This window comes from Amblyomma maculatum, chromosome 1 (genome assembly GCF_055883805.1).
Source record: "Amblyomma maculatum isolate TAMU_Amacu chromosome 1, ASM5588380v1, whole genome shotgun sequence".
In the NCBI taxonomy this organism is placed as follows: Eukaryota; Metazoa; Arthropoda; class Arachnida; order Ixodida; family Ixodidae; genus Amblyomma; species Amblyomma maculatum.
In genome coordinates, this window is record NC_139344.1 from 254,895,399 (window position 1) to 254,909,435 (window position 14,037).

General features: G+C 45.3%; 1 protein-coding gene across 4 annotated transcripts in view; it reads right to left on the reverse strand.

Annotated features, from left to right (window-relative positions):
- Positions 1–14,037, reverse strand: part of LOC146206269 (uncharacterized) — a 40,845-nt gene that overhangs the window by 4,634 nt on the left and 22,174 nt on the right. For all 4 annotated transcript variants that reach the window (XM_084590888.1, XM_084590887.1, XM_084590889.1 and 1 more), the window contains exons 2-4: positions 12,533–12,626; positions 3,386–3,501; positions 2,372–2,519 (exon numbers count right to left, since the gene is read on the reverse strand). In XM_084590888.1, the coding sequence (XP_084447014.1) occupies positions 2,372–2,463 (92 nt within the window). In that variant the 5' untranslated portion in view covers positions 2,464–2,519; positions 3,386–3,501; positions 12,533–12,626. The remainder of the gene's footprint in view (positions 1–2,371; positions 2,520–3,385; positions 3,502–12,532; positions 12,627–14,037) is intronic.

Here is a 14,037-nt window from a genome sequence, read left to right on the forward strand (position 1 = left end):
CGTTTAAACATGCCAGTGTTTGGGTACTGATTGTGCAGGAACTTCGGTTATGCAGTTTTTTGTGCCTGTTATCCCGGGAACAACGAGCATTCCACCCAACTGATGTAGCATTTCCTTGTGAACTGCACACCAAGAACTCCGAGTTCTTATGGCAATGCTCAAACGCCGAGCATACGCCTTTTGATTTTGGTTGTTCATCATTGTGAATTACTGATTCGAGAGTAGAGTGTAAAGTAAAAATTGTTACAGTAACAAATTACTTCAACCATGAAGAATTAGGACTTAAGCGGCCAATAACACCAAAATGTCTGGTATGTGGCCACTAGAGGTGCCACAGTCAACTCTTGACCAGTTATTAAGATAAATGCTGGGAGTGTAGAAGTTAGATCAAACATATACCGTATACACACGTGTAATGGCCGCACTTTTTTTCAGAGATTGGGGTGAAAATCAGGGGGTGCGGCGATTACATGAGAAAAAAAGACAGCGAAAAAAATTATTTGCGGTGGTATCTACGTATGGTACCAAGGTAGCCGCAATACCCTTGCTACGTGCAATGTCTAGCGCTTTCATGCGCAACATCTCAGTCGGAACAGCAAAGCCGTTGCGCCTGCGTCTCCGTCACGTACTCGAGAAGTGAGTCTTCAACTTCCGGAAACATTCTCTGCTTCCCTCGGAAAGCGCGCCTCTGAACATATGTTTTCCTGAGGGCATCTTCTTGGGAGCACCATCGCCGTACACATTTTTCGTCAACGCCGAACTTTCGTCCAGCCGCTCTTTTTCCTTCTTCTTTCGCGTAGTGAATCACTTTCAGCTTAAAGTAAGCAGTATAACTAACATATTTTCCCATCCAGGAAAAAGAAAATCTTCAGCTCACGAGCGCAGAACAAATCAGGGCAGCGATGCGTTCTAATTGCGAGAACGCATGTGATATGCTTCGGGCGATCGAGGAAATGGCTGTAAAACGGAGGAGCGAACATACTTGGATTGGATTGGATTGGATTTGCTGGCCTCACCCTTTGTAACGGGCGGGCATTGCTGCGGCTAGGAGCGCCCCCTTTGTAATGGAGGTGATGGCCGCTGCCCCCATGCTAGACTTTTTTTTTCCTCAAATATTTTGTTCTTAATTCTTATTGGCAATACTACTTCTAACCTTACGCTTCATTTGGCTTAATTCTTATTGGCAATACTACTTCTAACCTTACGCTTCATTTGGCTTTCAATCCCGCCGGGGTGGCGCAGTGGTTACGGCGCTCGACTACTGTTCCCAAGGACGCGGGATCGAATCCCGGCCTCGGCGGCCGTTTTTCGATGGAGGCGAAAAGCAAGGCGCCCGTGTGCTGTGCGATGTCAGTGCACGTTAAAGAACCCCAGGTGGTCGAAATTTCCGGAGTCCTCCACTACGGCGTCTCTCATAGCCTGAGTCGCTTTGGGACGTTAAACCCCACAAACCAACCAACCATCATTTGGCTTTCACTTGATTTTTGGGCCCCACCTGGCAGCAGTAACCCCAATACGTTCCATATTTCTTGCACCGCACAGTAGACGGCACTGCCCAACTTCCTGAAACTTATGGTGCGGCTTTTACTCGGGAAATTTTTAAAAAGTTTTTTTCCCAATTTTCTTTGCAAAGCACTTGATCGAATAAAAAAAAGAAAAACGTTATCCTCGCGGGTTTCATTACAATGTAGAGAAGCATCGTGGACTGCTCTTCAGTTAAAATTATTGTGATTCAAACGGTTTTCTGCAGGTTTTTTCAGCCCATTCAATAACTTGAGCAAATGTATTCAGACAGTTTTTTAGTCCCTTGAAGTCCGAATATCGGAGAGTTTACTGTATGCAGCAACACCACAGCGGACCCACCTGCTTTCATGCAGCTGCATCGTCTACAGAAAACTGGTATATGAAATCCTCTACAGAATATATACATTTTCATTGGTAGGCTGAACATTTCTTTGCATTTCTTGTTTACTTTGATTGCCAATACCATATAAATTTTGAAATCAACGAGATAAACAAGCTTTTTTCATCTTTTTACTTTTCTAACAGAGGAGATATTTGATATTTGAAAAGATTTTTTTAATATTCGTGTCTGGGTCGTATTCCTAAATATCGCAGTCCTTTTATATTTCAACATTCCTTCTTTTACATCAACTGAAACTCTTCAACTCTTCGTATCAATGTTTGCCGACAACTCAAATGAGGGTAAAACATTATTTGAGAAGTAACACAGCTGAAAGCTGGATAAGTACTCATAGTTTCTTGCGTCACAAGCAAACACCATTGCGTCGTGACAGGCTTCCGCCCGCATAAAATAGCAAAGAATTATTGTTTTTACCCGAGATGTACATAACAAATGTGGCAAATATACCCCGTGTGAACTTCAGGGGATGTCTTTGGTAGGGTGTCTGATGACTGGCGCCAACCAGCCATCAGATGACCAGCCATCCCTTTTCTGGTCATCGTGGCCAGCAGCTGAAAATCGGCTGGACTCCACCCCTGCGGTTTCGACGAGTCATCTGCAACCACAGGTACATAGAAAGCGCACACATGCGACATCAGTCTTTCCATGGCTGTACAGGACCAAGAGCGTTGCTTTACAGCTTTCCTTCGTTGGCGCAACAAAAAAGAGCAGTGAGCAGGAAAGAACGGTGCAACACGAAATGAATTTCAGTCTTTTGTGCCGAGTGTCATAAACAACGGCTTGTGCTGTCTAATCATGTGGCATGGTTCTAGTCCGCCACTGGAATCCCCATTGGATGGTTCGAGTTGTCCTGGTCCCGCAAGCAAGCAGATGTCAGTGCATCTCTCATAACAGAGCTGTGGTGATCACTTTCTACTTTTGAAAGCATTTTTAATGTCTTCTGGGTTTTCCACAGCTCACACAGGTCGGCTACTTGTGCCCAGGGTGAAAAAGCAGCTGCCGCAGCTGCACGGCCATCACTTTAGCCGGACAGTTTGGTGGGCGAGGCATCAAGCCTCTAGGAAGCTGTCAAATATCTCTGCAGTGGGAAGAATCCTGTTTCACTAACTACATGCTTCATCTCAAATGCCAGTTGAAAGTGCTTTTTGAAATGATGCCGAAGTGCCACCATGTTCTGGGAACAAAGCTGCTAAAGCCTAGGCGCTTGTAGTCTTCATAAGCATTTGCATCAACCTGGACGCCTCTTTCCGTGCATGCTGCCAAACATTGGAATAACCGCTCCACACCCGAATATCCAACAACAGGGCATTCCCATTTTAATTTCATCATTGAAGAATGCCTCTGCTTAATACGCACAACCTCTTGAAATTCTTCCTAACCAGACCCTTCAGTTATGCAGTCATTCCATGGATGGAAACATGAATATAGACACCTCGCAATGATACATCAAAGTCCACTCACTGCTATGTGCTGGAGAGTCAGGCAAAGTGTCCGCGACAATATGCTGGATGTCACACACATTTTCAATGCTGGTTGGGCAGCAGGAGGAAATGGCGTCAACCCAGGAGAAGTTTCATCTGAGCACAGCAGCCAAAACATCCAAGTGAGCATGTCTACACAATACCTTTCAGGATGGGACAACAGAGATGGTTTTATTGCATCAATGCGTGGCTTTAGAATTATCTAGTGTTAGGTCATATGTGGAGGTTATCCGGTCCCGTATAGCCCCTGACAGACTTTTGTCCTCTGGAAAAAGGCGCCCAGTTGTCTCAATAATTTTCATTTCTAACACTTCAATTGCGTAAAGAAGCACACATTCGGTTGAAATTTCAGAAAAGAGCCAAGCCGATCTAGAACGAGCCTTGCCCACACATATGAGGTCAGCCTTGTCTTATATATCGTCTACATGATTTAGCCCAAAACATTGAAAATTTGTGGGCTACGCTCATCACATTGGATGGAGTATATTGAGGAGACATTTTGTGGTATGTAAAGACGTGATTGCACTAAAAGCGTGATCAAACAAAATTGCAATCTTTGTCGCAGGTACATTTCAACCAAACATTTTAGCAAAACGTCGAAAGGATACACCCTGAATGACAAAAACAGATAGGATGCTGCAACATAACAGGAATCAATTATTTCCTCACTACAGTCAAAACTCGATTTAACGAAACCCGATTTAACGAAAATCTCGGTTTAACGAAGGTATCCTAATTCCCCCTCAGACACCCATAGGGTTCAATGCTTTGACTAACCCGAAATAACGAAACCGATTCCGTGATTTGTCCCGATTTAACGAACCTTTTTTCAAGAAATAAAGGTGAAAAAGTGTTAATTTTTGGTCTATTTTGTAGACAGCACCCCAAAATTAGAATTTTAGTAAGAATTGTTGTTGTTTCTTTTCATACGCGCTAGCGGCGCCGGTCGTGGTGTTGGCGCTACCCACTCGAAAGTAGCGCGGGGGGTCATGACGATGACCATATGGACCCCCAAAGATTGCGCCAGTTGTATGATTACAAACTTTGGCGCCAATTTGTCATTAGCTGTGTGGCTTGCCGTCCCATCGGCGGTATTTAGGGAAGATTGTTGCGCCGCTAGCCGAACCGTCCTTTGGGTCGGTGCTACCGGCGTGAATTCGTCACGCGCGAGTGCGACGAAAAGTGAAAATGGTACGTGCTAACCGTTACGACCGCGATAAGCTAGTACGGTTTATGCGGATGCAAAATGCATTATGTTCAATGGGTGCTCAGTCGAGGACTTGACTTTACTACTTTTAAAACGAAAGTACTGTTTAAGCGGGTACGTTTTAACGAGGTTTTACTGTAATCGAATGTACTGAATTATGTGCCCAAGAAATGCCTCATTCAATTTAACGAAGTTCTCGATTTAACGAAATAATTCACGGCTCCCCTCAACTTCGTTAAATCAAGTTTTAACTGTACTGTCAGTCCCGCGATCGTGACATATATTCGAAAATGAAAATACAACTCAGCAAATCAACAAATCAAGTCGCCAAGCTCAAAAAAAAGATTTATTGTAGAAAAAAAATAAGGATAGCCCAAAGAAAATGTGGAAGTGCGTAAAAATAAGTCAAAAGATAAGGATGCCGTTTCTAATACTTTCGACTACATCAACTATGTGGCTGGTAATACAACGGGAGTAGAAATATTTTCTTTACTTTTTAGTCAGCGTTTTCGAAACTGATAGCAGCAGTCCCAGGCTGCTGCTATCGGTTTCGAAAACGCTGACTAAAAAGACAAGAAGACAAGAAAGGCAAGACGTATACACACAAGCGCTAAATAGCAACTGGTTCAGGATCCATTTCCACCTGCACTCTGTGACTTGTGCAACTTGCCGCCTGAGGGAGGCTAACTTCTTCATCGCGAGCCATTCTGGATGATCTTTCAAGCAAACCACTCGGAGCCAGTCTTGAAAAATGCGGCAAGTTCGCCTTTTTTCAAGACTGGCTCCGCGGGGAACAATGCATTATGGTTGAAATGTTAAAATTCTTAAGCAAGTAGGCGATCACCAATCATTAAATATCGAATTAAGCGCACCACGCAGTGCAGATACGATGAGCCGACGCTCACGGCAGCGCAGCCAGCGGACGGCTCGCTGCGCACACCTGTTACACGAAGCGCCCCCTGGCCGATGGCGCAGCAGTCATCGCAAAAAGAGCCCATGCTCCGCCCTCGCACGAGACACTGCCCAATATTCTAGAGCACTGTATTCCTGTGTTGTGTGCCCTACGCGACTCGGTCGTTCGTGCGTGCGGGACGGTATTTATTTTTTTTTTTTGCCACTGATTATCTTATTGCGAAGTTTGTGCGAGATTGGCGATGATATTAGCCAGCGAAGTGCCCAGAAGATATGAACGCAGCTGGTTTCACTGCAAGAAATTGACGCAGGGAAAAAGTGATTCGGCCTCTACAGACAGCTAGCATTGCCCCATCGACTGCCGCGATCATTATGAAAGACCGAGACAAGATTTTCAAAGCTCAGGGAGCATTGAAGATGGGGTCATAAAAAACTCAGATTTTCTTTTCTCTCTTCTTCTTTTTTTTTTTTCTTTTTTGCACATGGACAACATCTGTACTTTCATCGCTCGGTGCAATCACGCACGCGATGAGGTGTTGCGGAAAGCGGAAGGTGTATGTGCTGTAGTGGTGTAATGTAGTGCGCGGTCGTGTTTGCTGCACGCGGCAGAAGAAAATAATGGATTTCTTCAAATAAATCAGCTTTGGAGTTAGTGCAACCCTTTCACTTGAGGTTTTGCTTGTCTACACACGTGCCTACTGCCAAGGTAAGTCATTTTCATACCTAGGTTTGACCACTGGCTTATAATCGCAGATTTTTTCATTACAACGATATTTCAAAATAACGAATGATTTTTCGCGGTCCCGCGGGATTCGTTATATCGAGATTTGACTGTAATGTTGTTGATTGTTATCCTGCATGACTTTGGCTGTTTGGCAATTGATCATTTGATTGCTGCTAACTCCTGACACCACCGCTAACTAATTGTACTGTTTGCTTGCTGTTGACAGTTGATTATGCTGTACTTTTCCCCACTACTGCAACAGCTCCTGATGGGGCTGCAGTATATCTAAATAAAGAAATAAATAACTTTACCGAGTTGTCTTTTATGAATATCGTGTCGTGGCGTATTATTTTCTTTATTTTTATTTTTATGCAGTGTAATTTGGACCACTATCTATAAATATTCAATTGTTTGTAAAAGAAAGTGCCTCTTGAACTTATTCCACAATCACACACAGACACACATACTTCACGAGTTGGCCGGCCTAACTTTTAACTGTGTCCTCACACTGTTGTAACTTGGGACCGAAGTCCCGCCGATGCGGACGCGAGGGCAAGTTAAAACAGAGTAAAAAATAAAGTAAAACACCTGACGCCAAGCGAACGCCGAATTCGCGGAACAGTGGTCAGCTTGACAGAGGGAACTGTCATAATCCCAGCAGTGGGTTGCTTTGAGGACAGCGCGGTAGGGAGAGGGCGCGCTTCCCTCTCCAGCTAGAGAAAGAGGAAAGGCGCGCTGGGATGGTGAAACACTGGTGATGTGACGGTGATTGAATCAGTGTAGAGTTTTCCCATGTATCGCTGCTGAACGCTTTTTTGATCTCTATGGGAAATAACGTTGTGTTGTTGAAAAAAGAATGTGTGTGGTGAAGCGGCAGCATCAAGATCGAACCACAACGTCATTGATTGTCACTACACAATTTTCTGGTGCCAAAATCCGGGACCGGGAGTGCGAAAGGAACACGTAGAACATCAACTGACCACCATGATCGCCTCAAACGACCTGGAGACCTCGAAGAGGAAAAGGAAAGCTCTGCGAATGCAAGCAACGCGCCTGGTTGTTGAGACGGACGCTTTGATGAAATCGGACGCACCAATTGCCGAGGAGCTAGTGGTAATTATCGAGCGTCTACAGCCGACTCAATGTCAACTGAACGCTCTAGACGTCGTGATCGAACCCGTGATCCCCGAGCAGGAAGCCAACGCTGAGTTTGCCACAGTCACAGAATACGGCGACAAGATCGTCACATCGCTAGCCAGGCTAAGGCAGGCAGCCAAGCGGAGCTCCTAAAGGATAAGCATAGGCAGCAGTAGTTTCAGTGAAAATCAGAACACAACTGAAACGAACGCCAAGATAAGACTCCGAAAATTGGATCTGGTGAAGTTTAACTGCAAAAGAAGAAATTGGCAGCAATTTTGAGAGCTCTTCGAAACAACAATTCGTAATAATTCAGACTTTTCTTTAAGTCCACGCTGACAGGAGACTGAGCATCTGCTATTGAGGGACTGCAACCGACATCGAAAGGCTACAGCCACACCGTGGAGATACTGAAGAAACGGTATGGAAACGAAGCCATTCTCATCTAGGCCCACATGCAGGATCTCATGGCTGCCGCTCAGATGTCATTGGCAGGCGATGCCCAAACTCTACGTCGCTGGTATGATAATTTGCAGGCTCACATCTGAGGTGCTAAGGCGTTGGGTGTGAGCAAAGAATCATACTGCGCAATGCTGCATCCTATTGTTCTCCGGGCACTTCCGAATGATCTAAGCCTGCTGTACAACAGGATGATGTCTTGGAGCGACGTAGGTATCGGCACCGGCGACATTGATAGCACTGACACCAGCTCCGAGACGACAACAGCGTCGGTGCATAAGAAAGAGCTGCGAGCACTTCCTAAATTCCTCCGGATCGAAGTCGAGAACCGTGATAGGCCGAGCGGGGATCAGACTGACGACGCCACTGGTAAGCCCAAGTCTCGCGACCTAACGCATGAGAGAATGAAGAGCCCGCCAGAATCGGTTAAGCCTCGACTGCCGTCAGCGGCGGCCTTATATAGCACAGTGAAAAATCCGGAATGTTTTATCTGCACGGAAAAACAGCATGCAACTGAAAACTGCTCTGCTGAGACCGACCGAGCAGTGAAGAAACGGTTATTAAGCGAAGACGGCTGATTTTTTCGACGCGCGAGGCCGAGAATGTGCACTGCCAGAATGTGCAAAATTAAGCTATCGTGCAGTAGGTGTCGCGGCAGGCATGTTACCACAATTTGCGTCTGATCATATAAAACGCCGGTAAACCTATAAGCGACGCAGAGTGGCTTGAAACCGACAGCTCGGCTTTAAAATAGTAACTGCATCAGCTGAGCATCGAAAGAAACGAAAACTGTCGCGCACCATCTTCGACACCGGTAGCCAGCATTCCTTTATTACCGAGCAGCTATCGAAGGAGCTCAACTGCAGGCTGATCAGTACTGAGATAATGAACGTAGGTGTGTTCGAAGGCGTCCGGCAAGAACGCGCCTTTCGAAGAGTTAAGCTAATTTTGCGAAGCCGACAAAATGACAGAATATATGAGATCGACGCTCTCGAAACATTGACCATCTGTGAGCAGGAACTTCCTTGCCCAGACGAGAATATCCTGAAAACATGGAAGAATTAGGCTTGAGTCTGGGCAACGACCAACCTACACGGAAAACAGCAAAATTGATATTCTGATCGGATCTGACCATTACTAGGGAGCAGTGACAGGACGAACTCGTCGGCTGAACGGCGGCTTGATCGCTTCGAAACCATGTTTGTATGGGCACTTCAGGGCAGGAATTGCTCACTTTTCCCGGACGTGTGTTGCACCCAGACGATCGCTCTGAGAGCGACAGAGGACGAAAAAGGCCCTACGGGGATTCTGAGGCACTGCAATGGGAAGCGTGAACTTGCCCCCTCAGGGAAGTCAATTGCGCAACTAGCAGTTAACGAAGATGTCACGCGATGGTTAGATAACCTTCCACCGAAAAACGGAATAGCTGAAATAGTGGTGCGTGCATGTGTGATGTGTCAGCGCTTCAGTGCTTCACCGTTCGATTCTCCTTCCTTCATGAACGCTACCAGACGACCGGACAACACGAGCGACCCCTTCCAGGTGGTCGGCATAGACTTTGCAGGACCATCACATGCGAAGAACAATAAGGGCATGTGCTGTTTAGATACATACAAAGTGTGTTGTTTACATACATGTGCGTTCGTGCGAAGTAAGGATGTAAGGGGTTCTTTGTGCGGAAGGCCGGTGCAGCTTGTGTACCCTCTGGCGATAGGCGAACAGTAGAATGCGCAACCGCGCATTCTGGGGGGGGGGGGGGGGGGGGGCAGGGTTGTAACATGGGTCCGAAGTCCCGATCCCCTCTCCAGCTAGGGAAAGAGGAAAGGCACGCTGGGGCAGTGAAACGAGGATGATGTGACAGTAACTGAGTCAGTGTAGCGTTTGACCATGTATCACTGTGGAACGATTCTTCGAGTTCTCCGTGGGAAATAAACGTTTTGTTGGAAAAAGAACGTGTGTGGTAAAGTGGTTGCATCAAGATTGAACCACGACGTCTCAACAAAAATCTCATCGACGGGCAACCGTCAAGGGGATCCCGCGCCTCTATTGAGCGTAAAGGCGGGGGTTTGCGACACATTTATACCGCTGTTGCGACAAGGAGCTGCTTGGGATACCCGGGACTCGCTAGGCGTTGGGTGTAATAATGGCAACTGTTTTTCATTGAATGGAAGCATCATTTTTTAAGTGCAATGATATAAAGACCTGACAATTTTTTTCACTAGTTTATAATGAGATGATGCAAATTGAAGCAATGGTTTACTGTTTCTTGGTTCACACATGCACATCCAGGATATATGACTAGGCGAAAACTACAGCTTGAGGTCCGGAAACCTGATCGCGTTATCTTAAGGAAATTCACATGTTAACAGTGGATAAAGGCACTTTTCAAAAATAGCTTGAATGTCGAACATAATTTCTTCAAATTTACGAATGTTAGTGTCAATCAAGACTAGAAAATTATCTTCGAGACGGAAGCACTGAATACACTTTGATTCTTCCAGATGACTTCTCAGCTTCCTGTTTAGCGCTAAAAGATCGCTTAGTACAGGTGCAATATGAGAGGCTATGCATGCCCCTTGTTTAGCTGGCAGATTTCGTGATTCCATGTTGAAAAGGCGGATTTTGGATACGTTAGTAACAGTTCTAAAACGCCTGCCACAGACAGTCCTGTTTCGCTCCGGAACGCCAATACAACTGGCCGGTCGATACAATCTTCTGTGGACGAAAAGGACTCGTCATGCGGTAGCAAGTGGTACAGATCTTTCACGTCAAACCAGCAGGCAGTTAGACCTTTTTTCTTATGCACTTCAAAACACTATCACATGATCTAATTTTTTTCTCCTAGAACTGGTCGTCCAAGGCTAAGAAATATAAGATCAATAAATAACATCAAACAGAGCTTTGTCACGTGCCTTTCTCGGAAATAATTACTCTAAACTGGCAGTCAGGTTTATGTGTCTTAGCGCTAAAGAATGACTGTAAACTAAGACTTTTACTATGACCCAGTGAATTTTTTATTGTTTCAAGGTATGACCCAGCCTGACGTTTTGCCACGTCCAGATTTATCGTGAAGCAATTTTCCCGAAAGAGGATAAAATACCTTCACCTGCATTAGCATCAGTTCTCAATCCGCAAAAACAAAATATTAGAAGAAATTGGGCAATTCATAGGCATCTGCGCCACTGGAATGGCCGTGCGCGCCCAGCGGGCTGCGCTCGTGGATGCAGTTATTCATTGCATAATTTTTATTGAAGCTGTCCTGTGGTCTATATTTCCCAGTCTACGATAGCTTTTTCGTAAGCACCAGTAATATGCAGAGAGTATCAACGGGAATGGAGCATTTTAAATACGCATTTACTATGTCTTGCGCTTAGTCTTGCTAATTTAGCTTCGCAACTTTTTTTTTTTCTTGCTTGCTTGCATGCTTGCTCACTTGCATTATTTTTTTCCTTCCTCTAAGCTCCTTCCAATTTTTCATTCCATATCTTTTCCTTCCACGCTTATGCCGCTACTTTCCTTCTCCTCTTGGGCGGTTTCATTTGTCCGTCCCCAAGCCTGACGTTTTTTGTTGTTTTCTCGCCGTCCTTCTCTGTGCACTTCGCCCTCCTCTGTAGACGTGATTCATAAAGCCCAGTGTCTGCCTTTCCATACCCTTTATTCATTTAGTTGTGTTAATGACATTTCGATGTCTACTGAGCTGTTGAACCTCAAATGATAAGCTGTTTCTCATGCCATACTGCTAAATCGAGACTATAGTAAAAAATAAGTAACAAAAAATCAATGTTATTTTTTTTTACTTATTCGTGGATGTTATGAATAGATCTTGCATTCATTACATGCCATCCTGCTCCAAACAAGTTGTCGAGCAGCTGACTGCCACTTGTTACCTTCCCCTGCCAAAACTAAATTTTGTGGCAGAGGACTTGAAAGTACCGTTACAGAGGCAACAAGGATCGTTAAAAAATAAAACGACATAAAACACATTCAAGTCGGGATGAGGCAGGACGTTGAAATCAACGAAAAAGAAAATTAGGCATGCTACGATTCTGACATGTGACAGATGGGAAGACATGCAGGTGTATTAGAAATTGTAGATCGCTTGTGCCGTGCAGTAAGGGAGTTTCCATTCTCATAGCTGTGTCGCTGAATTAGAGACCGCGTGTCATCTGTCGTCCTTTCCTTTATCGTAAAGAAAAATGTTAACCGCCTCACCAGAAAACAGCTAAAGCTCTTCAAAAGCTGTCTGCGTAATATAAGTGCCTGCGGCATTTTCGGGACCCGGTAACCGCGTTCTTGAGTTTTCAGGCTTTTCGCTTTTTTTTTTTTTCCCTTTTTTTTTTCTCTTTTTAGACTCCAGCTTTATTCATTCCTATTCGTCTCCCACACTCGTTCCATCCTTCCCGGCCGATCGATTCCCTGCAGCTTTTTTTCTTTTTTTTTTTTTTTTTTTCTCAGCCACTTAAGCTTGAGACGTTCGAGCTTGCCTTTGTGTTGCTGTACCACACTTGGGAGGAGCGACGTTCACCACAAATGTTTTTTGTATTTTTCTACATTTTACCGTGCTTTTTTTTATGCCCCCCCCCCTCTCCTTCTTTCTTTCTTGATAATATAAGGAAGTCTGTCTGCGTATCCTAAAACCAATCCTTGGGACTGCCACGGAGTCAAAAGAGGAACATGCAAACACTCACTCTCTCTGCTTCCAGGGATGCCAGGTGTATTTTCCACTGCTGCTGCCAAGGCTGGACACCTGCTTTCATACTGAGACCACCACTTTACTGGATCCTAAGAAAGGAGAAAAGCCATCCTATTTTTCATTCCCTGTTCAAGGCACAGTACCCATCACGTTGATCAAAACAAACACCCTTAAAATGATAACAACCAGTGTCTACAAACATTCAATCTTTCAAACAAGAATCAAATACAGTTAATACTTTATGACCCTACAGTGGTTGACAAAGGGTCAGAATCCCCACTTCCCTTGGCTGTGACCTTCGGGCCAACGTTCAAAGCCTAGTTTAACGACCCGTTGATCACACAGCTCATTACAGCCTGGACCGCTGTCGTGGCTCGAGGTGCGCGTCACCCACAGGCAGGCATGCCCGCTGCATGCTCTCCGTCACCGACAAAGGGAAGCGGCTTCCCAAGTGGGACCACTTCCCACGAATGGGGCAGTGGCGAAACTCTCTTGATGAGCTCGCCGCTTGAGAAAAAAGCGCAGGGCTGCAGGTGGGCCGGCGACTTCCACGGTAAAAGGAATTACGGGTGTCGCGGTGATGAGGGAGAGGGGAGGACGATGGCAAGAAAAAGCGGAAAGGAGGATCCCCGGTGGATCCCCGGTTTGATGAGCAGGGCAGTCGAGCAGGAGACGCAGCAAAGGAGACACAAGAGAAGTGAGGTCATTTGCACAGGTAATGAGCGACATCAATATTCCCGGCGACAGATCATGCGACAGGACCACTTATTCCTACCCTGCAGTCTGCTGCCGCTTTAACCTTTCAGTAATGCCCAATGTGCACTTGGCACGATGCACCTTCCAAACAAGGAGGGGAGTGGGGGAAGACTAGTGTCACCCGTGCAAACGAGAGAGCTATCTACATGGGCGGATCGGCGACAAAAATAAACAAGAGAAAGATCACACACGGAGTGCGCATGGTTTTGGGAATGAGCAATCCTGTAGGTATGACAAAGCCTGATGCTAAAGTTATTTTGCAAGTTTTAACTATGATTGTAAGCGTGGGGATGCTACTTGAATTAAAGTACGCTTTCTTGACAATCTTGCAGGACACGTTTTAGACAGAAATCTATGGCGAACATAACGCGACGAAAATGGGAGCTTTGCCAAATATTACCCTACGCTTGTACGGAAATGTGAACAAAATGCACGGCTACCTGGAAAAATGACTTGTCCGCTGATTACAGGCTATAATCGGTTTTGTCAGGTCCCCTCACCTTGGGCAAACTGTTGTGTTTTTTGACACTCTTGCAGGCCATGTCATGTGTACAAGCCCCAGTTTGGTGCACACGACATTGTGCATATACAATCACTGTTAAGAAACGATTGCTATGTAGATTACTTTTCGCTTGCAGTTGCTTGAAATTTAATGACTGGCGCTATTATCTATCACTCAAGTTACATCATAGTAAGATTAATGAGAAGTCATTATATTTGGATAGTACTCACGTAACTTAGCAC